At 38.2% G+C, this 24,814-nt stretch overlaps 8 protein-coding genes across 8 annotated transcripts; 6 read left to right on the top strand and 2 right to left on the bottom strand.

The window, feature by feature from the left end:
* Positions 1 to 701: 701 nt before the first annotated feature.
* I206_107580 (uncharacterized protein) lies at positions 702 to 4,233 on the top strand (the record flags this gene model as incomplete). Its single annotated transcript, XM_070203548.1, has 15 exons — positions 702 to 803; positions 869 to 1,049; positions 1,106 to 1,294; positions 1,362 to 1,477; positions 1,537 to 1,719; positions 1,784 to 2,041; positions 2,097 to 2,357; positions 2,420 to 2,745; positions 2,815 to 2,984; positions 3,039 to 3,157; positions 3,225 to 3,506; positions 3,579 to 3,708; positions 3,767 to 3,786; positions 3,856 to 3,946; positions 4,010 to 4,233. 15 exons carry the CDS (start codon positions 702 to 704, stop codon positions 4,231 to 4,233), a joined length of 2,652 nt encoding a protein of 883 aa, XP_070059649.1.
* Positions 4,234 to 5,087: 854 nt separating this feature from the next.
* I206_107579 (uncharacterized protein) lies at positions 5,088 to 7,583 on the top strand (the record flags this gene model as incomplete). The annotated part of the gene is made up of 2 exons (XM_019157624.1): positions 5,088 to 7,280; positions 7,350 to 7,583. The coding sequence occupies 2 exons, from the start codon at positions 5,088 to 5,090 to the stop codon at positions 7,581 to 7,583; spliced, it is 2,427 nt and encodes an 808-aa protein (XP_019009264.1).
* A 665-nt stretch (positions 7,584 to 8,248) lies between these two features.
* I206_107578 (NADH-ubiquinone oxidoreductase 23 kDa subunit, mitochondrial) lies at positions 8,249 to 9,396 on the top strand (the record flags this gene model as incomplete). Its single annotated transcript, XM_019157623.1, has 5 exons — positions 8,249 to 8,636; positions 8,722 to 8,859; positions 8,926 to 9,018; positions 9,112 to 9,183; positions 9,260 to 9,396. The coding sequence occupies 5 exons, from the start codon at positions 8,249 to 8,251 to the stop codon at positions 9,394 to 9,396; spliced, it is 828 nt and encodes a 275-aa protein (XP_019009263.1).
* Positions 9,397 to 10,077: 681 nt separating this feature from the next.
* I206_107577 (uncharacterized protein) lies at positions 10,078 to 13,888 on the bottom strand (the record flags this gene model as incomplete). Its single annotated transcript, XM_070203547.1, has 9 exons — positions 10,078 to 10,298; positions 10,402 to 10,469; positions 10,534 to 10,694; positions 10,776 to 11,384; positions 11,445 to 11,559; positions 11,634 to 11,795; positions 11,915 to 12,175; positions 12,240 to 12,308; positions 12,378 to 13,888. 9 exons carry the CDS (start codon positions 13,886 to 13,888, stop codon positions 10,078 to 10,080), a joined length of 3,177 nt encoding a protein of 1,058 aa, XP_070059648.1.
* Positions 13,889 to 14,516: 628 nt separating this feature from the next.
* I206_107576 (uncharacterized protein) lies at positions 14,517 to 16,064 on the top strand (the record flags this gene model as incomplete). Its single annotated transcript, XM_019157621.1, has 5 exons — positions 14,517 to 14,577; positions 14,671 to 14,760; positions 14,824 to 14,900; positions 14,969 to 15,091; positions 15,162 to 16,064. The coding sequence occupies 5 exons, from the start codon at positions 14,517 to 14,519 to the stop codon at positions 16,062 to 16,064; spliced, it is 1,254 nt and encodes a 417-aa protein (XP_019009261.1).
* A 225-nt stretch (positions 16,065 to 16,289) lies between these two features.
* On the bottom strand, positions 16,290 to 18,002 carry I206_107575 (uncharacterized protein; the record flags this gene model as incomplete). The annotated part of the gene is made up of 2 exons (XM_019157620.1): positions 16,290 to 17,685; positions 17,776 to 18,002. The coding sequence occupies 2 exons, from the start codon at positions 18,000 to 18,002 to the stop codon at positions 16,290 to 16,292; spliced, it is 1,623 nt and encodes a 540-aa protein (XP_019009260.1).
* Positions 18,003 to 18,826: 824 nt separating this feature from the next.
* On the top strand, positions 18,827 to 19,283 carry I206_107574 (histone H4; the record flags this gene model as incomplete). The annotated part of the gene is made up of 3 exons (XM_019157619.1): positions 18,827 to 18,909; positions 18,978 to 19,054; positions 19,132 to 19,283. 3 exons carry the CDS (start codon positions 18,827 to 18,829, stop codon positions 19,281 to 19,283), a joined length of 312 nt encoding a protein of 103 aa, XP_019009259.1.
* Positions 19,284 to 19,892: 609 nt separating this feature from the next.
* I206_107573 (uncharacterized protein) lies at positions 19,893 to 24,568 on the top strand (the record flags this gene model as incomplete). Its single annotated transcript, XM_019157618.2, has 16 exons — positions 19,893 to 20,188; positions 20,414 to 20,671; positions 20,748 to 20,778; positions 20,838 to 21,005; positions 21,071 to 21,139; positions 21,201 to 21,527; positions 21,592 to 21,681; positions 21,741 to 21,906; positions 21,968 to 22,374; positions 22,425 to 22,520; positions 22,575 to 22,684; positions 22,756 to 23,011; positions 23,098 to 23,218; positions 23,293 to 23,484; positions 23,533 to 23,982; positions 24,060 to 24,568. 16 exons carry the CDS (start codon positions 19,893 to 19,895, stop codon positions 24,566 to 24,568), a joined length of 3,546 nt encoding a protein of 1,181 aa, XP_019009258.2.
* Positions 24,569 to 24,814: the final 246 nt, after the last annotated feature.

Below are 24,814 nucleotides of genomic sequence, written 5' to 3'. Positions count from 1 at the left end.
GAAGCGGGATACATGATATGAGTAATCCGCTGGGGCTAAAATGATGTCCAACGGCTCTCAAGCAGTATTCTTAAAAAAGAGATTCGACATATAGACAAGCTGCAAGTGATGAGAGAGGTATGTACAAGAGATGAGGATGAAATCGTCGAGGATATATACAGGAAGAAAGTGGAATATAAATAAGGTGAAATGAATGCCATCAGCTGCATTATATAACTTTTACGCAATTCAATGCTATCTGACCGGTGATTAACAATAACCGGTTCATTAGGTGAGCATGACAAGTGCGCCTATGTCAAAGAAGTGGAGACTCCGCTTAGGGATGATAAGAGTTATCTTTACCATAACAATAACAATAACATCCGAGAATGAGCACTACTAGTACGTTGAATGAATTCTCATGTACTAGTAGTGATCCGTGCTCAAAGGGTAGAACTCGAATTTAATCTAATTTGTTCTTCTTCCGTCTTCCATTTGACTGAATATCCAAATTTAAGCGGAATAGTCCTGTATCTTCCATTCTTCTGCATTAACCCTCAGTATTCAGCTCGCTTTGCTCGTCATCCCTAACGACATTTCTCCCGGTACCCATAACCACGACTGTGACGAGATTGCCTCATCATAGCGGCTCAGGCATCTTCTTGATGAGGATTTACCTCAACTCCCTAAGACTTGACTTTCGTTGATTGATTAAAGTCAACATGCCTGATCCGGCGCTTGTACAAATGATGGATATGGGTATCCCTGGAGCCAGAGCTAGAGCGGCGTTGAAGAAATCAAAAGGCGACGTCATGTCAGCTGCTGTAAGTCAAACCCTCATGTGAATGATGCTTGAATATGTCTACACGATAGCTGAATATGGAGATAGGAAAAAGTCTTTCAAGGTGATTTCGACGATATCCCTTCCGATGATGATAGTGAATACGAGAGGGCAAGCTCGAGTAAGAGTGGAGGGGTGATACTGATCGAAGATAGTGATATTGATATGGAGGAAGATAGCGATGGGAGTGAGGCTGATGATGAAGGTTTCGCTGGGTTCGAGGACGATGGTGAGCTGGACACTGCGATTTGAATCGTTTTAAGCTCATTGAATATGTACGTATAGGAGGCGTTTCGGAGGACAGACTTTTGTCGGATCCTTATGCCGGGATTTTCTTCTCCAAAGATAGAGTGGAAAGAATCATGGAACCTGTTGAGGAAGATAGATACGTGAAGGTGATTTTGACCCAAGGCCAAGACGAGCATGTGAAGGTATTAAGAAGGGCTGCCTGGATGTCCGGGTGCCCAGAAGGAAGTGAGTATCAGCTGCTCACGATTCGGACAGACATGATTATGGGAGCGAGCTGATCCCAGATTGTCAGGTGAGCAAAGCTTCCTTTTCCAGCTATACTCAACGCTGGCAGAGGGTAGTATGCCTTGTTCGGCGGGTTGTGGTCATCAATTCTCAAGACATGAAAAGGATTTCTTCTTACTCTTCGTATGTTCAGTCATGAAGGTGTGAATCGCGGTGTCAGTCTTGCTGATCAATTTGACTAGTCTGACTATGCTACATATACAACATATCTGAACTCAAAGATACGGCCGATATGTCCTCAGTGCTCTCAGGCTACTTGTCTGGCTTGTGGTGAAAGGGTGAACGACATCGGGCCATTTGACGAGAAAGGGAAGAATCCATTCTTGGTTTCCAATGATGTTCTGCTGCACTGCCCTAACCTTCAGGTGATCTTCGTACTCTTTGCGTATATTCTTACCTCCATTGACAGCTGACATCTTGGTGTGTCAGGGAGTCCTCCTCGGAGTTGGGCTACATATGATCGAGCAGGCATTCTCCACACAACACGAGAGTCGATCGCTAACTACTAGCATTGCAAACCCACCGAGTAAGAAGCAAAATGCGGGCGCCATACATGACAATTTGAAGAAGACAGGTATTCCCAAGGCCAGTAGTAAAGATGGTAACGGACACGTTGTGGCCGACGCGGAGTCCGCAGTCAAAATATCCAGTAAGGGTACAGGATACAGTGGCAGCAGCAAGGAAGACGTAAGTGGACAGATCTTCCCAGCGTCAAAAGAAAAGCTTAGCTTTGTTTTAACAGAGGACGGGTCAGGTGAAAGCGGGAGAAGCTCAAAAAGCAGCGGACGAGAGAATTCTCTTGCTTCTCTCCCAAATACAAATATTTCTCCCAAATCTCGATCGTGTCGGAGGGCCCAAAACCTCGGACCATCTTGTACATCCTACCGCTCTCGCTCATCTTCGAAGACGAAGTGCATTCATCAACGACTTGTTACGAAATGACTCTTTGTTGGATATGTCACAGAGAGCGGAGCTATACACGTCCTTGTTGGATTGGTTGAAAGTGAGATCTTGAGCTCGACGTTACATGTGTATAACTGTGCTGATTTCGAGCTCTAACGGAAGCTCGTTTCAAATCACGAAGCGTTAGCAAGTATGCTGGCGATGCCTCAAATGAGGCCCGTTTCAATCGCTCCCTGTCCTGATAGTCCTGGGTTTATCACCGTGACATACGAAGGATCATCCTCGCCAAGGGAATTGCTTGAGAATTGCGTAATTCAGGCGCAAGCAGCTTTGAAAGGCTTACAAGCTGTCTCTGACATATCAAAACCCAAGGAAATTGACATGACGGAAGAGGAAAAGAGGCTGAGTAGAGCAGAAGTAGCTAGACGAGAAAGGGAGCAGAAGGAGGGAGAGAGGCTGGATGCTAATGCCCAATTGAGGACTTTCTGGTAAGCAAATAATCCCACTTTCCAGATAGTCACCTGTTGAGCCTTTAGCTCATATCCTGTGCGCGATAGTGAGAAGATCGTGTATTCTGCTCAAGCAATCGATCGGTCTCTCATCGAAACGAAAGGAGAACCATTCGTTGAAAGAATGAAGGAGTCTTTGCCTAGATTGCCTAAAGTCGGTGTCTTGGTAGAAGAGCAGTCTGTCACAGGTCTGACGGAAGAGGCTAAGAAGAAGATTTGTCAGTCAACTACTCCACGAGCTATTAGCCGATTGACTGATTCTTCATGCGCAGACGAAAAGTGGGCAGGGAGAGCAAGATTTCAGTACTGCGATCTCACTGAACCTTCAACAGTGGATAAGAAAGCTTATCGACATGCATTCGACGGATCAATCCAATCTTTGGAAGGTATGGTCAGTTAGGTTTATGCTCCTGAATCTTGTAAACATTCGGAACCGACTGACTAAGATACTTTAATAGGATATGCCTAAGCGTTCTTTAGCAATCGCAAAGGAATTAGCCATTCTTACAACTTCTTTACCCGTTGCATGGCATTCAACGATATTTCTCAGAGTTGATGAAACACGAGTAGACGTGCTAAAAGCTATGATCATTGGCCCAGAAGGTACACCTTACGAAAATGGCTGTTTCATTTTCGATATTTTCCTTCCACTTGATTATAACTTAAGATGTCCACATGTCAAGAGTATGACTACGAATGGAGGAAAATATAGATTGAATCCGAACTTGTATGCGGATGGCGTAAGTACTCGATACTTTTTATGAAAACGAAACGTCAAAGCTGTTGAGCTGATTAATGCTTTTGTTGAGCAGAAAGTCTGCTTGAGTCTTTTAGGCACATGGCAAGGTCCAGGTTGGATTTCAGGCCAATCTACTTTGCTTCAAGTGTTGATTTCGATACAGAGCTTGATCCTCTGCGAAGAACCATATACGAATGAGCCTGGTAAGTATTCTCAGCAATTGGTAGCATGACGAGGAGCTGAATGAGTCTAATGTGGTAGGTTGGGCCAATGATGCTGGAGTGAGCCTCAACTTCCTTCATCCTATTTACAGTAGATATGGAAGCTGATCTGAGGAGCTAATACCACAGACACCTGCGAGCAAAGCTTATTCTGCAAACGTGCGCCGAATGGTTTTAGTGGATGCTATGGCAAACAACATTAAACGTCCTCCACACCCATGTGAGCTAAAGTTTCCCCTTCCAACGGGAATAGCGAACTCGCTAACCCCATATTTATGCGCAGTTGAGAGCGAAATCAAAACACATTTCAGGCTGAAGAGTAGATCGATAAAACAACAAATCGGAAATTGGAGAAAGCTTGATGATGGTAAACCAATATCAGGGGATTCATACTCGAGTGGACTTGGACAGTCGGATAAGGCAAATTTCAATAATGCCGCTAAGGAAGTTATCAGGCTTCTTGACCAACTGGAGAATGTCAAATCAATCATAAATGATGGACGATGAATTACTTCGCACTCGACCAGGATTAGTAAGATCGAGGCGGATGATTATGGCAGTGGACGGAAGCTGGCTAAAGTTTTTGGTATTGGTAAGTAAGAGGAGAGTTCTACACAGAGGCCTGATCACAACGTAACGATTGCGATATGAGTAAATTCAAGTCATAAAATTCTGAGTAGAGTAGCTCCTTGAATACGAGTCATCTTGGGAATGTGTTGTGTTTTGTAAGATAAAGACCATGCATAAATGATATATACTTCTCATCTTCTTCACAGATAGGAGAATAAAAAAACGATGACAGGATAAAGATGGGGGAGTATTCGCCACCCGCCACGAGGTATTAATTTGCCACCCAAAAGCAAAAGACCGAGATTTGCCACCGCACTTAACCGAACGCGCCGAGAGTAACTTGACTTAGTGACACTTTGAATGCTTCTCGTAATAATCAAAATAGCGGTGACGATGATCATTTATATACTCGTATTTATAGACTTATTCATCATAAATTATTTCATCTTATCATTTGATCAATAAGTATCAACAAGTCATAATTTCATTTCGATCTCTCCTTTCATTTGATTTAAGCTACTTCATCTTTTAACCTCAGACTCCGGATAAACAATTCTGAGTATTAGCGAATTGGGAGATCAAACTTGGCAATAGTTGTAGATCGAGAGAGCGGATTGTATATTAGATATCTAACTGAGGTCTGGACTAGCATACTCTGATATACAATGTGAGTAATCAGCAGTTCCACTATATGTAAAAATATTCGTAGGCTGACTCATCATCCTGATTTTGCAGTGGAGTTGCCGGCTGATTCGCTAACCCTTCTAATCATCAGCTATCAATCACACAAAATGGTAGCTGCCAAATCCCCACCGAATAAATCATCACCTATACCTCTTAAAGCAAAATCACCTAAATCACCTCGCTCACCACGATCACCACGTTCAAGCAAACCCTCAGAAAATTTCGCACCTCTATCATCTTTATTAACGGATGAACCAATATCTACTGATCCTCTCACTCCAGTATCTAATCCTAATATCCAAAAATCGATATCGCCCGCTCCAAGAGGTTTAGCTTTGAGAAGAGTACTTTCAGGTGATAGTAATACAGCTACACCTAGTACAGGTTCCGTTCCACTTTCCCCAAGTTCTGGCGGAATACGGACACCTAGAGCTAAAAAGCAAGATTTAGGAGAATACGATATGGAAATAGATCCCAAATTACAAACATCCTTTGGTAATGGAGAAAATCAAAATCAGCTTGCTAATCACCTTGATGGGTTACAAGTCAACTCTCCTATAAATGGAGCAACGTCGTCATCCGCATTGGGTATAACACAAGCATTAGGTGAACAAACACAAACTATTATTCCTCAATCTATGCCTGTCAGCAATCAGGCTTCTTCATCCTATGCTACAACATCAAATATCGCTGCTATTCCTATAAACGGTCAAAACAATACCCACTACAGATCATACTCTACTTCGACAGAGGGATCAACGAGCTCTCTCCATCCCCATATCCCATCAAACCTCGGGTCGAGTTACGGTCCAGATGGTTTCCCAGTATATTCTAGATCACCTGAGGGTAGTCCAAACATATTCAACTCGTCACAGCAAAGTGCCAATGGAAATGGCTATCATGCATCTCTCAATGTTGGATTTGGTGGAGCAGATGCGAATGGACAAGGCATAGATCCTGAATTGGCAGCTAAACAAGCAGAAGCATTAGCTAAAGCTGACGAAGCAGTAAAAGCTTTGAATGGTACCGCATCTTTGTATCAAAGTGGTGCTCCAATGTTCGAACCATATAATCTACAATCAAGTCGAACGCAATTCCTACCTAATTCAACGGGAGGAGGAGCAAATTTCGTTACCCCTCAACAACCCAATGTAGTTCGACAAAGCTCAACCAGTAGTTCAACGACCGATGCTGCTTCAACATCTTCGGAAGAAAGTGATTGGTGTATTCCAACTATAGAATGGGTATCAACGAATCCTCAATCACCGAGATTTGTGGGTAATGGATACCCTAATTCCCCAGGAGTTGGTAGTCTCATCAATTCCAATAGAGATAGATCTTCAAATAAAATGCCTCCTCCTTCATCTATCAATCGACCTATCTCACCCAAAGTCCAAGACAGACCAAGTACATTGCAACATCAACAATCATTGCCTATTGGCGCGTCAGCTGCAACTCCTTCTGGCATAAATCAATCATCAGCCTTACCTCTGAGCATACATCCTGACGGAGCGGCCGAAGACGATGACGAGGAGATCACCGTGGGACATAATGGAAGAGATCGATCACCTTCCACATCATCTCAATCTGCTCAAAGTGGATTAGACTTACTTTGGCGAGCTACTCATATGCAATCTCAACCGAAACCCAAAGCACATTTACCAGTCCAAGAAAACGCTGCATCATTCGATCACAAAGGTAAGAGAAAAGCTGGTGCAGAAGCGGTAGATAAATGGAGATCATCTGGTATTCCAACCGGTGTTCCTCTCACTCCGACTCTACCTCAATCCGCATCAGTACCAATCAATCTAGCTGAAGCTCATGGGAATGGTACTGGTACTGGACATCCACCTAAAAAGCGAAGAAGGAGCGAATTGGCATTAGAATCGATGGAACCTCCAGATAGCGCAACCAGTTCTAAAAGGGAATATTTCGACGAAGAAGCCATACTTGAAGATGAGAGTAAATCACCTAGTGCTTCGTCTGAACCACCTTCAGATGCGGATGATTCAGAATACGGAGCTGTCAATACTCATAAGCGAGGTAGACCGTCAAATAGAGGAAGAGTTATGGCAGGTACTAAACGTGCAATAGCCAATGCGAAAGCTAGTGGTAAAGCAAATATCAATCCTGCTAATGCCCCTGGGGGTGTAACGAAAGGAGGAACAATTAAAAAAGTTAGAAAAGTTGGGGATTCTCCACCTGGTGGAAATAGAGGAAGAAGATCAAGTGGAAGTGCAGCAGGTGGAGAAAAAATACCAGCTGGTGGAGTACAATGCGATTATAATAATCCATTATTTGTGAGTTATTTAAAGTGTCATTTGTCTATAAATTGAAAGCTGAGAAAAATGAACTTTAATATCTTCTAGCCTTATAATCGATGTACTGATGTTTTTACACGTAAATATGATTTACCAAGACATATGGCAAGACATGCAAGAAGAGAAGGTGAATTAGTTCTTGATGGTAAATTACCTGAAGATAAAGCTTTACTTTGGAAAACTATTAAAGATAAACCAAAAGTAACATGTAATGATTGTGGTGAGAATTTTACGAGAATGGACGCTTTGAAAAGACATCAAGCTAAACAACATCGTCATTAAGGTGGTCCTGTTTGAATTGCTGTGAGCTATGATATTATGGGAGGATATTTCTTGATTATATTTTATTGTGTGATTTTTGTTTTATCTTATTATACACGATCAACCGATATGTTTTGATATAGTAGAATCTCAAGTGGAACGATATTTAACGTATTTTGTATGCTCGATCATTTCGATTTTTCAATTCTTCAACTTTCATGTAGATTATACGTTTCTGCTTGTTCAGTAAAGTACTTATCGTTATTATATTGACGGTATCATGCATAGTTAGTTGATCATGACGTTAACGTAGTCTATCTGCTATACTATCTAACACGTGGTTGATATGGGGATGGATGCATTTGAAGTAGGGTAAAAATGATTGGATATTGAATGAATGCCACATTTATTTAACTCCGTTGTTGAGTGACATCGCGTTAATTATCGTTGGTTAATGAGGTTTGAATTCAACGCTTGTTAGATTTCAATCTCGATCTTATTATATCTATTCGATCTGATATTACTAAAAGCATAATTCATTCAATATCTAATCTTGATCGTATAGACACAAAGACATCGATAGACAAAAGGGACACTTTAATTTACTAATCTCATACAAACCCTCTCATTCCGCATTTTCAATCTAACCTGGCTCAAGTTCTTTGGTGAAATTGAAATTATACAAAATGACACGAAATTTAATACCATTATTTAGACCTATACTTTCATCTTCATCAAAATCAAAATCATTACCATTAACAATTAGATCAATACATTCTACTTCAAAAATTTTATTAGCAACACCTGTAAATGGAAATGGTCAAGGTCAAGGAAAAAATCCATTTTTACCTAGAAATACTGGACCTAGAACAATTACACCTGGACCAATAAAATCACCTAATCCAAGAGAATCAACTACAGTTGATTCAACTTCTAAAGGATCAAGACAAGATATAGGGAATATTGAACAAATTGGAACTTCAATTGGATCTGATTCATATCCTGATTATTCAAAAGGACCTAGTGCTTTAGATAAAGCTAGTCAATTGTTTTTCTTTACTGAAATTGTAAGAGGTGAGTTTAAATCAATCACGCGATTTGCGAAATACCAATCAATGTAAAAAAATGAAATAATTTAACAGAAACTTTATAATTTTAGGAATGTGGATTGTACTTGAACAATTCTTTAGACCACCATATACAATTATGTATCCATTCGAAAAAGGTCCTTTATCACCTAGATTTAGAGGTGAACATGCTTTAAGAAGATATCCAAATGGTGAAGAAAGATGTATCGGTGAGTTTCCATACCAAGTTAATATTTCATTTTGTTCGATTTTTTTAAAGTGATAACTTTTTGCAGCTTGTAAACTTTGTGAAGCTATTTGCCCTGCACAAGCTATAACGATCGAATCTGAGGCTAGAGAAGATGGATCAAGGAGAACAACAAGATATGGTTAGTTTAATCTTGTTTTATTTCAAATTAGAAATTTCATTTAACTGAATTGACAATTGCGTTTCTTTTTTTTTTTTTTTTTGGTAAATTTAGATCTTGATATGACAAAATGTATTTATTGTGGATTTTGTCAAGAAGCTTGTCCTGTAGATGCCATTGTTGAAAGTGAGTCAATGTTGTCATCCTCTAAAATCTCACATGTTTGTGACAAAATCGCTAATGTAAATTTATTCATTATCAGCTCAAAACGCAGAATACTCTACAGAAACTAGAGAAGAACTTTTATATAATAAAGAAAAATTATTAGCTAATGGTGATAAAGCTGAAGCTGAAATAGCTGCTAACCTTCAAGCTGATCATGTGGGTTTTTCCGTTTAATCACCAGATTTTGCAATTGATTTACTAATATATTTTTATTTTGAAAATTAGTTCTACCGATAAGCTCTTTATAGCGGAAATTAGAATATGGTGTATGATATCGATGTGTACGTAGCAATTAAGGTTAATTAGGACTACATTTTAGAAGATAGGGTAGAATAGGAGTTTTCTTACGCAGTAATCACCTTTGAGATTATGCATTTTTGAAATGATACTAGTCTCACAGTTCTTCTTTGATTTGCTAACTCGAGAAATGAACTTTTATTGGAAAATGAGTTTCATTGATTGGTAGAGTCAGAATCAGTCATTTAACAAATTAATTGATTTGAGAATATCAAGAATATCAAATATCAATACAAGTATATTTGTGCTTCATATTATCAATATACAAAGTTTGTAACCTGATTCATACATTACAACTAAATACATTAATTATTTATTCTATAATTTATATTAAATTCTTATTGACTATTAAGGAATCGAACAATTCATTCAATTTAAAAATCAAAAAATCAAAAAATCAAAAAATCAAATTATAATGTTTTTTTAAAAAATAAAAAAATGAAAGATTTTTAAATCTATAATATAAATTAATTAATCATTTAAAAAATAATTTATTTTTGGTTATTTCTTTTAAAATAATTCTTTCATAGAATGTAAATTTAAATTTGATTTTGAAAATTATTTATATCTTTCATTTTTTTCTTCTTCTTCATTTCCTTCTTCTTCTTCATTATCATCACTATTTAATTCATTTTTATTTAAAAAATCAATTTCTTCTTTTGATGATTTTTTATATCTTTCAGTACGCATTGCTTGCATTGTACCAATTGTATAACGTGTTCCAAATTCTTTTAATGCTGTTACTAAAACTGAAATATCAGGTTCTAATTCATTTGCACCTATATTCCCCCCAAAAAAAAAAAAAAAATCAGTTCATTTTTTGATGAATTCAATAATTCATTTGATTCTCATTTGGAAAATAGCATCATTTCCTAAACTCACCAGTAATATCTCCTATAGATTGTAATCTTTTCATTTCTCTAATCAAAATTTTTGAAATAAATGACCATCTAATTGAGCCTACAAATTAGCTTTATTTTATCTATCATTCAATCAAAATATTGAATAACCCACGTCATAGCTATGAATACATCTAAATCACTTGTCATTGCATCCTTTCTAACAAATCTAACAGTGACAGTTAATCGTTTAGCAACATTAACAGCGTCCGTATTTTCCGCATTGAATGCAAAAACATCATATAAGAACATCCAAGCACATCCAAGAACGAAATGCTATTTCATTAACCGTTCAAACATCAGCAACTGATTCCTCACTGACTACTGAACATAAGAAAGATAGAGAAAAAGGCTTACAAGTGTTATTAAATCTTTCCTAGGTTTAGTAAAATGCCATTCTTGTACTTTTCCATCCCATTTCCACCATTCAACTCTCCATTCAGGTGGTAAATCAGTTTCAATTCTCAATAATGCTTGTTTAACTTCTTCATATGCTTTAGGTGTTCTTATACGAGCAGTTCTAGTCCAACCTTCTTTCTGTTTACTTGATCTTCTTCCATTCGTACTAGTTGAACCTGATCCTGATCCTGAACCAGGGTAAAAGTTTTGATCACTTGTATTAGATTGTGGACTAAAACCTGTACTACTTGAAGAAGAGTTATTTTGATAATTCGTTGACAATCCAGCAGCGCTTTTAATTTGACTGAATAAGTAATCATCTATATTTGCCGATGGTGAATTGCTTGATGAATTGACAGTGGAATAAATTTGAGTAGGTATCGATCTTTCCCAACCTTCTTCAGGAGTTACATACATCAATTTGGAAGCTCTTTCTAGTATACTGATTGAACGTAATCGAATTGAGATCATAGTGGTCTCAGTGTAGTGGGGTAATGGATTGTGATGGAATGTTGGTTTGTATATCGATTGAACTGATTTCAAATCATCTTGTTCCGTAACCAAGCCCTAGAAATATCCTAATAAGCTGGAGACCCGTTTTGAGGGCGGAAGTGAGATGTTACTTACAAGCTCATATTCGTGCAATGGTCGGGGGAATGGAGTAGTGACTATATCATCTGGAATGGCAGGAGGCCATTGAGTCGAGATACTTCCACATCGATCCGTAGTGTAGATTGACCAACTTCGAGGGTATGTCAGTTAACGTTCTGACCTACAAGGGGCATAGAGGCCGCCAATAAACATGAGAGAACTCACAAAACCCAAATCCGTTCACCGAGGTCTATAGCATCCTTAGGAGGGGGCAAGACAAAAGACCGATGTCTCATCATTCCTGCCAAGTCTGCATTTACATTAGGCCCTGTTGGCGGTTTATACACTGAAGAAGGAATTTGATGTAATCCACAAGAAATAGCCAGTCTAGCGATTGAGGTCCACGTTAGCACCGACAGAGGCAAGAAGAAAGCGTGCGAAGCATATTTGGAAGGAAGTAACATAGGAAAAAATAGATATGGAAAGTGCGGGTTTGTTGCGCTTACCTGGCGGCTTGTCCAGTCATCATCCAGCCCTCATGATACCTAGCTTTACTAAATTTATAGATTGCCAGAAGTGTACTTGCCCGTGTAGCATCCAACAAGCGATCTGCCATACCTATTGATTGTTCCAATTGACTAGATGCGATTTTGTAGAAATGCGGTTCGAGTTGTCTAATGGGCGGCGAGTCCGATATTCGAGATGCCAGAGTATACATAGTGTATAGCAGACAAGGGTGAGGTCGTTTGTGAGCTGGAAGTGTAAGGCTATGTGATCAAATTTCAGTATGTTTGATCTATTCTCCTTGAACAACGGAAAGGGGCGACTCACCTAGCCATAAACCTCGGTACGTGGAATTCTTGGCCGAATAGTCTCATTCCGGAGAAGAACAAATCAAGTCTACGAACACGTCTAGATCAGCTTGCTATCAATTCAAGAGTGGAATCAAGGTTCAATGGCATCACGCACAAATGGTCCCTTGCAACTTTCGGCAAGTCGTTCGCATCAAACCATCCTCCAACCAGGGTGAACCCATCACTATCCTTATCTTTGAACTCATTATGATCAACAGGGCTTGTGCCTATTCCGGCGGGTGCATCGGGGGGCGAAGAATCGGTAATACCCGTAACCCATCTTTGAGGATCCTGACTCGATTCGGTCGTCTGATTATTATCGTTAAAGGTGGTTCTACTATCGGAATAAATCATGGTATGTCTACCTGGACCAGCTGCAGGAACCATCGTGCTTTCGACCTGACTAAGCAAATCATTTGGGCTTAACGATTCAGGTTCGACATAGGCTTGTCTCATCTGGTTGTATGCCACTTCGGAAGAAGATAGTGCCCTGGAGCTTGTTTGAGCGAATTTTGCCAGATCTTCCTGTCCAATTGAATTAACGGAAAACGATTTGCTCCGACTAGTCGTGCTCGTACTTGCGGGAGTAAAGTCATCTGTGTCCATAGGCAGCCAGTCTCTTGCATTATTGATATCCACAAATCCATACGTAGCATCTGATCCTCTACGTAATGGATCATTGCCGTTGTTTGAATCCGTATATCCATAAACCTGATTGTTGGACAATTGAGACTGAGACTGATTCTGAGGCTGATTCTGTACACCGCCGGCACCGCCGGGATCGATTACCGAAGACGTCAAAGGCCCGATTTGTGGAGGGGGAGAAGGTGATTTAGGCTGAACCTGGAAAGGTATACTTGAGGTTTGTTGAGGTTGTGCCGTTTTAGATAATGAGTCTTGGAAAGATTGAAGAGTTGGATCAGGATCGGTGAGACTTGTATCGAAGGAGTTTAACATGTTCATATAATTTGGATCTAGAAGGTTGAAATCGAATAGACTTTCTATACTTGGTCCAGCTTGTCCAATCGCTTGATTTGAATCTACAGGAATGTTATCATTCGTAAGACCGAAGAAATTTGATGTAGCGCCAGTTTCAGCACTCATTACATTCCCACTGAAGAAAGCTCCACCAAAACTAGCGAAATTATTCATCACATTATTGTTTGTTGAAGGTTGAGCTTGAAGTATTGAGTCAAACATATTGATATCGAAATTTTCAGTATTTGCATTTACAGTATATCCGTAACTTGTTGTAGATTGAGGTTGTATCTGTGTTTGTGACTGTTGAAATGTGTTTGAGCTCATACTTGCACTTTGATTCGAAGTTTCACTTGAAGAATGATGTATTAATGGAGGAGGGTGAATTGAATCTGCACTTTCTCGCCTTTTTTCAACGTTATCTGAGGCTTGACCTTGTAAGAGATTTTCTAATTGAGCTACTTTCTCTTCAAGCTGTTTTACCCTGCTAACTGGTTTACCATTATCATATACACATTCTCTACCTGATTTTGAACAATGAGCACAAGTTGGTTTTTCAGCCGTACATCTTATTCGCCTTTTACGACAGTATAAACAGGCATCCCCTCTTTTGAGAGGCGGTGGATGTAAAGGTTCATCTTTTGGCATTTTAAGTTGTTCCCACCTGAAGTGTTAGGTTTAAAGTGATAAGAATTACACAATGGACTTGATACTAATCATTCCACAAATGTAGCGAAATTCAAAGGAATTGGGAAAAAGTGTAAAATGCGTCCGAATCTTAAAGATAGGATACCCATACTAGTACGATCGCAAGTGAGGCGATGAACAATCGGCATCCGGTCATTCGGCATGTTTGATTAGTGCCTGGTGATAGCTTGTAGTAACCTACTCTGACTGGATCTGAAGCAATACAAAATATATTACTAGCAATAATATTTCTCCGTCTCCTTATAACGTTTATAACGTTATCGTGCTAATCCGATCAAACTCAAAGTGTCCCTGTTACGATCGCACGTGCCATCATCGAGATAAGCCTTTTATCACCGTACAATACATTTTGCCACGTCATGTGATCCAACACCTCCTTTACTTTCCTAACGCGTCTAATCTGTATGTCGATCACAAAATTACTAATCAATCCCAATTCAATATCAACATATCGACTATCTTCATCACCTGGCATCAATCTGCTGTTCTTTGCTAATCACAGTCTCCATTCCCTGGCTCAGAACCACTCCAGCAATCGTCTGGACTCATAATTTGCGACTGATCCAAGATGGCGGAAATCTATCAAAAGAAAGAGCTCCTAGCTCTAATGAATACGGGCAATAACAAGCGTGAGTAAGATTCATCAGTTGATCTTGGTCAATTAGCTCGGCTGGGGTACTCGCAATAACGCACTAAGCTGAAATGGAATGTTGTCTCCTCAGTCTGTGTCGACTGTAATGCCCCGTCACCACAGTGGGCATCAGTAAGTTACGGTACTTTTATCTGTCTTGAATGTTCAGGTATACACCGAGGTGAGCTATCAGTTCTCGCTTGCCGTAAAACGGGATCATACTCAGCTCATAAATTGGATGTAGGTTTCGGAGTTCATATATCGTTTGTTAGAAGTATAACGATGGACAAATGGTCTGAAGAGCAATTGAAAAAGATGAAGGTGGGTTCGCAATTTAGCTTTGCTTAATTGGTTTGAGTGCTAGGCATAGCTGATATACCCTGGTTCAGCTTGGTGGAAATGAAGCTTTCAAAAGTTTCATCGAAAGTTACGGACCTGATGGAGGTTATTCAAAGGGAATAGGTATGCAGGAGAAGTATAATAGCTGGGCCGCAAGTCAATATCGAGAGAAGGTAGGCCGCATTTCCTTCTTTCGATCTTCTCTTCTTCTCTTAATTAACTTACATGTTACCTCTTGATCAGCTCGCAGCAGCATGTGCTGATCCACCTCAATCCTGGTCTCCATCCGCTCCACCACCAGCATCAGCCGCACCTTCTCGACCATCTTCTGCTCAAGCTACACGTAAATCCCGAGCAGGTGGAGCAGGTATCGGATCATCCAATTTGAACCCTTCATACGCACCAAACCCAAGTCAAAAAGATCAGAATGAAGCATTCTTCGAAAGAATGGGCAATTCAAACGCATCGCGTCCAGATGATTTACCTCCTTCTCAAGGTGGAAGATATCAAGGATTTGGTTCTACACCTATGAATGATACAAGTTCCCAACATCCTTCATATGGATTATCTTCCCATTCTGCACCTACTTTGGATGAATTACAAAAAAATCCATTAGGAGCATTAAGTAAAGGATGGGGATTATTTTCTTCTGCAGTTACATCTGCTGCAAGTGAAATTAATCAAACAGTTGTCAAACCTAGTGTAGCACGTGCACAAGAATATGCACAAGGTGAACAATCTGAAGAATGGAAAAAATATTTATCAAATGCAACTTCACAAGCTAAAGAAGTTGGAGGTTGGGCATCAACAAAAGCAGGAGAAAGTTGGGGAACTTTAAATGAAGTTACAAAAACAAAAGGTGGAATTGATTTAAATGAACAATTAAGTAAATTAGGTTTAAATTCGGTTGTAGGAGTTGGAGGAGGATCATCAAGACAAAATGGATATGGACAATTAGAAAGATCTGGTGATGCAGAAGATGGTTTAATTACTCCTCATGGAGGTGATAATGAAGATGATTTCTTTGATAGTTGGGATAATCATTCGAAACAAAGTACTACTTCGACTACAACTGGTAAAGCCAATGTGAATGGAGGTGCGAAGAAGAAAGATGGATGGGAAGATGATGAATGGAAGGATTTTTAGGATATTCAGGGGATTGGCTTATATTTGTGTTGTACATCCTGAACGAGTATAGATTGGTAGAGATGCTGTCTTTTTTATGGACTTATAGCAACGGACCAAAGAAGGACGAGCGAAACGAAGACGTGATGTACGATAATATATAATACATGTATATATATATATATTTAAATTATACAACTATGCTATATTTATTGTTTAGATTTACAACTTACAATGATGCTATATTCACTCATTTAAATTTACAACTTGTTCCTCTTTTTGTTGATTCTGACTTAATTCACTAACAATTTCATCTTGATTAAAATAATCAAAATCAGATGAAATAACTAAATCAGGTATTAAAGTAGCAATTAAACAATTTAAAATTAAAGCAATTAAATGTGAATTACAAGAACGATTTTCTAATAAATTTAATAAATTTTCAATATCTTTATCTGCTTTATTATTATTATTATTAAAAATTAAATTTTTAATAAAAGAAGGTATAATTTCATTTAATCTTTTAATTAATTTTAATTTTAATTCAATAATTTCATTTTCAGTTGGAATAGGTTGAGAAGGTAAAGGAAATTGATTATTATTAATTGGAAATAAAATATTTTCTAAAAAATTAATTAAATTTAAAGAATTTTTTAAATTTAATAAATTATTTTTTATAAAATTATATAAAATTTTATCAATTATTAAATTAATTAAATTAAAATTTAATAAAAATTCAATTATTTCTAATAAAAAAACATTGAATTTATATTTTTGTTTTTGTTGTTGTTGTTGTTGATTTATTGAATTTAAAAATTCTTTTAAAAGTAAAAAAATTGGTTCAAAAGTTTTTTGATATCTTAAATTATTATAATTTTTAGGATAATTTGAATTTGAATATATTTTTATTAAATTAAAAATTCCATTCCAGAATATATAAAATGTTTTTATAATATTATTAAACCAATATATTATTAATTGAATTATACTTTTATTTGATAATTCTTTTCCTCTTGATATTAAATCTAAATTAGAATCAGGTTCACCTAATAATTTTAAAATAATTTGATACCAAAACCAATTTTCAGTCGATTTATTTATAATTGATCTTAAAATTAAATTTGAAAATATTTCTTTAATCATAATTCTTTCTAATTCAGTTATTCCTTTAATATCATCTTCATTTTGATTTTCTTTATTTTTTGAATTTGAAGGTATATAAAAATTTAAAATTGAAGATGAAATTGCTTTTAAATATAAATCTGAAATTTCATATTCATATTCACCTTCTTCTTCTTCTTTTTCTTTTTCTATAATAGATAATAAAGGTAATCTATTATTATATCTTTTTGCTAAATCATTTTTATTTTCTTTTTTTGTTGATGTTGATATTGGTAAATAAATTAAAGATAATTTTGATTCATTTATTATTTTTAAATGTAAATTTAAAATAATTGGTAAATCAATTAAAATAAAATAATAAATTTTATCTGGATTAAGATAAATATCAGTTAAAATTGGTGATAAAATTGGTTGAATTATTAATTTATTAATTAAAGGAGATAATGTACGATTTGATGAAAATTGATTATACCATGATTGAACATATGCACGAAGTGTTAATGCAATCAAGTGATATAATCTATCAAAAAATAATTAGTAAGTCAATATATATAGATATATGATTTACTATCATCGTATATTAGTATGAAAAATAGCTAGGTGAACATACCGTTCATTTATTAAATCTACATCTTTTCCTTGTCCACGTACTATTTGAGGAATTATAGAAGATGGATCATCATGAGGAAATAAAATTCTACGATATAATGGAAGATGAATTGTTGATTTACTTCTTGTTAATCCAGGTATTTGATATGAAGGTGTAATTGCATTACGTGTAGTGGGAGTATCAAGTGAATGATGTGGTTGTGAGAGTTTTGAAGATGACGAAGACATTGAATATGAACAACATTATCAATGTATGATGAATGTAAATCTCAACTTCTCATCATGATACATACGATGTAATAAATTAGAAAGAAGAAAGAAGATCGTGCATTTGACTTTCTTCGTTGATTTAGCCGGGAATTAGGAAACGCTTTGTTCACTATCATATTGGGCAAATTCGCTGTCATGCTAAATGTCAAGATCGTTCTGAGTTGGCGTGTCATTCTGCTCACATGTACATATAGAGAGTCGACTACTAGATCAATTACTTCAAGTCAATGATCATGCTGCTTTGCATCAATATCATCATAGCAGCCTGTTATGCCAGCCAGTTAACGCGTTCGACTTATTTCGCAACGATTAGGTTAAAGACACACCACACGTGTTTCTCCTTCATTCATTGCTCTGCTCATTCAATTTTTCTTCATGGTATACATCTCAAAGAACCATCTATGACGCCATACACCCTTACATGCCCATTTGAGGTTGCATGCAATAAGGTAGGGTGATTCACAATACAAATGCTATTGATGTTTATCTCATCACCATAATCCCGGTGATATGAGTGATAACAAAGCTAAATCACGTGATTTGTGCTTATGAGACTCGATATATCGCCGAAACACCGGTTGATTGTATTTGTTTATTCCCATGACGCCTTTGTCAATACGTGATCTACATAACCTCAAAAAAGATACATAAACCCCCATCATATTAACGATTATCTTTTACTTTCCCTTCATCCATTCAAACACACACAACAATCGACTAACAAGTCAATCAACTATTACTCTTTTTTCTTACTTCCAACCAAATAACAAATTCTTCATACAATGTCCGGTCGAGGAAAAGGTGGTAAAGGTTTAGGTAAAGGTGGTGCCAAGAGACACAGAAAAGTTTTGAGAGACAACATCCAGTGAGTCAAACATCTATGTTAATAACTTTGATTATTGAGCAATACTAACTTGATTTGATTTATTGTAGAGGTATTACCAAACCCGCTATCAGACGTCTCGCACGAAGAGGTGGTGTTAAGCGAATCTCAGGTCTTATCTACGAGGGTGAGTTAAAACATTTATGATCAGATTGAATATCAAGAAAGAGTGGCGATACTAACGAATGGATTGATTTTCAATAGAAACCCGAGGTGTTCTTAAGATCTTCCTTGAAAACGTTATTCGAGATTCCGTCACTTACACTGAACACGCCAAGAGAAAGACTGTTACTTCCCTCGATGTAGTCTACGCTCTTAAGAGACAAGGTAGAACCCTTTACGGTTTCGGTGCTTAAGCAACTTGTCAATTACAAAGGAATTTATACTTTTATATACCTTTTTCGTTTTCGCTATTTTACTTTTTATACATTCCGCTTAATCTTTGATTAGCGATGCATTCACATATAACATACTTCTTCAGAGTGTTTGCTCAGCTCTTTGTGTTTCCTCCACTCTATTGCTGCATTATATGTTCATTCGATTATTGTTGCCCATCAAAGAAATCAATCACATTGCAAGCCTTCTACATCGTGGCATCAATTAGGAAGGAGACCGAATCAGATCAGACGATTACTGTAATGATACGATTAATTATTCGCAGACCAAATGTAGCGCTTTGAGGACAAGAGCATGCTCACACGATCGACATCCTCAATCCAACTGAAGGTCAGAAGCATGCAGACTGATGATAGCGTTTCAGCTAAACCAGACAATCCGGCCGGGAGGTTGTACCAAGTTACGCTAATCGCCGCCTTAAGTGTGACATCCCGCGGAAACTCATCGATTCATTCAATCACTCGATCCTCTTTTTGTTCAAACAGGTGAATACGATACACTATAGTATATCCCGACAATAACAGAATAGGCTTGAAATAAAATAATAGATTGTTTTGTATCTCACACATATGTCATCTCTCTTTAGATTAAGTAGAGGTGCGAGATCAACAATACCTCGAATCAAGTCATCATCATTTTCATCATCGTTTTCAACCTCCACATCGATTGATGGTAAACGATTAATAACCGTTAAACCCACACAACTTTGCGGTCCTCAATCAACGAGACAAAATCAGATTAGGCTTTCATCAACATACCGAACGAGCTTGAACTTGGAGAGTGTTAAAAAGCTTTCTACGCTTGATACGGGAGTCGAAAGATATAATTTAAATAAGAGGAATTACGCTACTGTAGCTTCTGTTGAGTGAGTTTTGAAATAATCTGTCCTTTCATCATGTGTGTATCTTGAGCGGCTTTTCAACGTCCTTTCGGGCGAAAACGAGTGGGCATTCCTTATCCTTGTGGTGTATCACCCACAAAATTTCCAGACCGGGTTTCGAGATCACGAATACAATGACTTCGCCATGTCTTTGAAAAGCATACTGATATTCTTTATTTCCCTTCCAATTCCTCATCATCCAACTCTCAGACCGAAAACGAATCTCCCTCAATCGCCTATAATGTCCTCGCCTTATACACCTTGTCCACCTATTCCAAAAGCTACTGGACCTGTTAACTTGATTCTCCCTCCCACGGAAGATCGACCTCATAAATACTTTACATTACAAAATGGTTTAGAAGTTATAGTTGTATCAGATGAAAAGGCTGATAAAGCTGCTGCATCAATGGATGTTGGAGTTGGGCATCTGAGTGATCCTCAAGATCTACCTGGATGTGCTCATTTCTGGTATGTTTTCTTCTCCCTTTTAACCAAATCCAAAGATTTTGAAGGGTGTGAATTCTGATTTGTTTGATTTGAAAAGTGAACATCTTCTTTTCATGGGTACAAAAGCTGTAAGCTCTTTTCTTCTCTATGAAGATTACTGAGCTGACGATAAATACCTTTGTGATAGTTCCCATCTGAGAATGCTTATCAACAGTACCTCACTGCTCATAATGGACATTCGAATGCTTGGACAGCTATGACTTCTACGAATTATTTCTTCGATGTAGCACCCGATGCGCTTGAAGGTGCTTTAGATATGTTTTCTGGATTCTTCATTGAGCCTTTGTTCAACGAGGTGAGCTCAGTCGAAACAAAGCATAGCTCGACCGAGCAAAAAGCTGATGTTGGACACAATTTCAGGATTGCACAGAACGAGAGATCAAGGCTGTCGACTCTGAGCATAAGAAGAACTTACAGAACGATGTATGGGTGAGCCATCCCAAATTCTCATTCGTTTATAAGTGAGAAGATCTGACGCCGTCTTTGATAGCGATTCTTCCAACTAGAGAAATCACTCTCGAAACCAGGACATCCGTATGGAAAGTTCGGTACGGGTAATTACGAATCCTTATGGTCAAAACCTAAAGATGCAGGACGAGATCCAAGGAGACAATTGATAGAGTGGTGGGAGAAGGAATATTGTGCAAGGCGGATGAAATTGGCTGTGGTCGGGAAAGAACCTATTGAGACATTGGAGAAATGGGTCAAAGACAGATTTGAGAAAGTTCCTATAAGAACAGAGGGTAAACCACCTACTGGGCCGGACGGTGTCAGATTGACTTTTGAAGATAGTCCGTATGGAGAGGAACAGCTTGCCGTGAGTTACTCCCCTTGCACGTAGTGTTCAGGGGACATTACTGATTGTTATGCTTGTTCGCTAGGAATTCACGTTCGCAAAGCCTGTACGGGATATGAGGGGTTTGGAAATCACTTTCCCTTTCCCAGATCTTGATCACCTTTACAAAACCAGAGTAAGTCAGCTGGCGCTTGAACTTTGTATAGCTTAGCTGATACTATAATCCTCATCTAGCCTTCCCATTTCCTTGCGCATTTCCTCGGACATGAGGGACGAGGTTCCATATTATCCTACCTGAAGAAGCAAGGATGGGTAAACTCCCTTAGAGCCGGAAATCATCACGACGCTGCTGGGTTCTCTTTGTTCAAAATCACAGTAGACCTGACTCCAGAGGGATTAGGTGAGATCCGTTGCGTACAAGGAAGCGATCTAGATTGGCTAATGACTATTTATATTTCCAGCACACCATAAAGACGTAGCATTGACAATATACAAATACATTTCACTTTTACGATCCAAACCACCATCGAAGGAAGCATTCAACGAGATCAAAGCTATAGCGGATATATCTTTCAAATTCGCAGAAAGAGGAAGAACGTCTTCTTATTGTGCAAGTTTATCTGGATTTATGCAATCTCCTGTTCCACGTGAGAAGGTAATTTCGTCAAAATGGCTAGTGGAAGAGTATAGACAAGATGAATTAGAGGCTGCACTTCAACTTCTTGATCCCAGAAGAAGCACAATTGGCATTACTTGTAAAGAAATTCCAGGAGATGTTGTTTCAGAGCATGGAGATTTCGATAAGAAAGAAGCTATTTATGGAACGGAATACAAGAGGGTCAAATTCGATGAGGAGTTCTTGAAAGAGGTGTGTCTTGCAGTTCTGCAGTTCTGCGCAGTAGCTGATGTGCCCTAAAGGCAATGGCTGGTCAAATTATCTCCGATCTGTATCTGCCTGGACCGAACCTTTTCATACCTGAGAAACTGGATGTGGAGAAATTCGACGTGACTGAAGTGAGCTTATCCATACCGCTATTCGGCTCGAGACCTAGCTGACGCCATTGCTAGCCTGCAAAACGACCAGTATTACTGAAAGATACACCGGGTTCTCGATTATGGTATAAACGAGATGACAGATTCTGGCAACCTCGTGCTAACCTTGATATACTGCTTCATTCGTAAGTCCATGCGGAGGGGTAGGAGTTCGTCTGGGAAGATCAAGCTAACGACCGAGTAATATTTGTTGTAGACCTATCCTGCAAACAACTCCACGGAATGCAGTACTTTCTCGACTATTCTGCGACCTTTTCGCAGACTCGATCACGGAAGATGTGTACGATGCCGATTTAGCAGAACTATCATTCAGCTTGTGGAATGAGCACTCATGGATCGGAATTTCGGCTGGAGGGTTTTCTGACAAATTGGCTGTATTGACTGAGACTATGTTGAAGAAGCTTAAGGAGTACAAAGTGGATGAAGGTAGATTCAAGGAGGTTGTCGAAGCTGTACGTTCAATTATACACGCTTCTAAGCCTCAACACCATCAGTAAATATTGGGAATCTGTGCGCTAATGCGTGACCTGATTTATAGACCCGCTTAGACTGGAAAAACTTCGCCTTGGCTGATCCATACGGTATTGCTTTGTTTTGGGACGCGTATGTAAGCAGGGAAACCGCCTGGACGCAGGAAGAGAGATTGAAAGAGCTTGAATGTGAGTCAGATCAGCTAGACGAGTTAAGTCGGTTTGAGCGTCCACACAGTGGCTGACGGTCCGCATCATCAAAGTCGTCACTTCCGCCGACGTAGAAGCGTTTGGCAAAGAAGTGCTATCTAGACTATTCATTGAAACGCTTATTCACGGTAACACATCACCAGAGGGAGCCAAGGAGATTCAAGAGATGGTAGAACGGGTTCTTCAACCTAGACCTCTCAGTACATCCGAAATTAGGGCTCCTAGGTCACTTGTGCCACCACCATGTGAGCTGATCCATCGTTGCCCCACCTTCACAGCTGACTATTGTATAGCTTCTGAACACGTCTGGTCATTGAACGTACCCAACAAAGCGGAAGTTAACGGGGCGGTAGTCTACCACTTACATGTTGGGGATCCAACAGATATAAAATTGCGAAATGTGCTTTCTTTGTTTAGTCAAATCTCATCCGAACCAGCTTTCGATGTGCTACGAACAAAATTACAACTTGGATACATTGTTTTCTCACATGCTTCTTCATCGGCAGGATCCATGGGATATTCAATAATTGTCCAATCCGAAAGATCTACTACCCACGTAGAATCAAAAATCGAACAATTCTTGACTGGTTTGCAAGAAACCATTGATGAAATGAAGGACGATGAGTTTGAAAAACATAAACAAAGTTTGATAGCTAAGAAATCTGAAAAGCCAAAGAACCTGAGTGAGGAATCCAAGAGGTTTTGGGGTAGGGTAAAAGATAGATATTACGAGTTTAATAAGCGTGAGTCTATTATATCGTTTGATAATTTGGGTGTTGGCAGATAGCGTAGATGGGCTAAATCTGTATGGCTTTTGTAGGCGAAAACGACATTGAATCACTCAAACAAATCACCAAATCCGATATTATCGAACTATATAATCAATACATTACACCTTCATCAGATAAAAGAAGCAAATTAAGTGTACATCTGAAATCACAATATAAAGGTGTTAAATTTGATCCTACTTCACTTACTCCTATAATTCAAGAATTCGTTAAAAATGGAATTCAAATAGAACAAAAAGATATAAATGAATTGTTAACTAAAAATCCAACTTTAAGTCAAATTAAAGAATTCGCTATTGGTGTTATTGAAAACTCGAATGAGATCACTGATGAACAAAAATCAACACTTAAATCTCTTGTTGATAATTTGAAAGGAAAAGGAGAAGATTCTAAATTAGTTGAAGAAGGAAAAGAAGACGAAGGACAATTGAAATCTAGTAATCAATTCATTGAAAATATTAATGAATTTAAAGCTACTTTAATTCCTTCAAAAGCTGCTATTCCTGTTGAACCTATACATTCCAATCTTGCGAAATTGTAATTGAAGATAAGATAATTAGATAGATTAGAATTATCAAATAAAGTCTAAAGTAGAAGGTGGTGAATCTCATCATATGTCGAAATACATTTATCAATGCATATAACATACACAATTCATTGAATATACAAATAACATTTTGTCTGTCAAATGTCAGTGCAGATATACTGAATTTGTGTATTGTGAATGGTCGTTGCATGATATGACATGATTATGTATTATATCTGGTTGGGTTGAGTAGAATCAAAT

The sequence above is a fragment of the Kwoniella pini genome, chromosome 11, assembly GCF_000512605.2.
Source record: "Kwoniella pini CBS 10737 chromosome 11, complete sequence".
NCBI classification, from domain to species: Eukaryota; Fungi; Basidiomycota; class Tremellomycetes; order Tremellales; family Cryptococcaceae; genus Kwoniella; species Kwoniella pini.
This window is presented reverse-complemented; position numbering and strand designations above follow the sequence as displayed.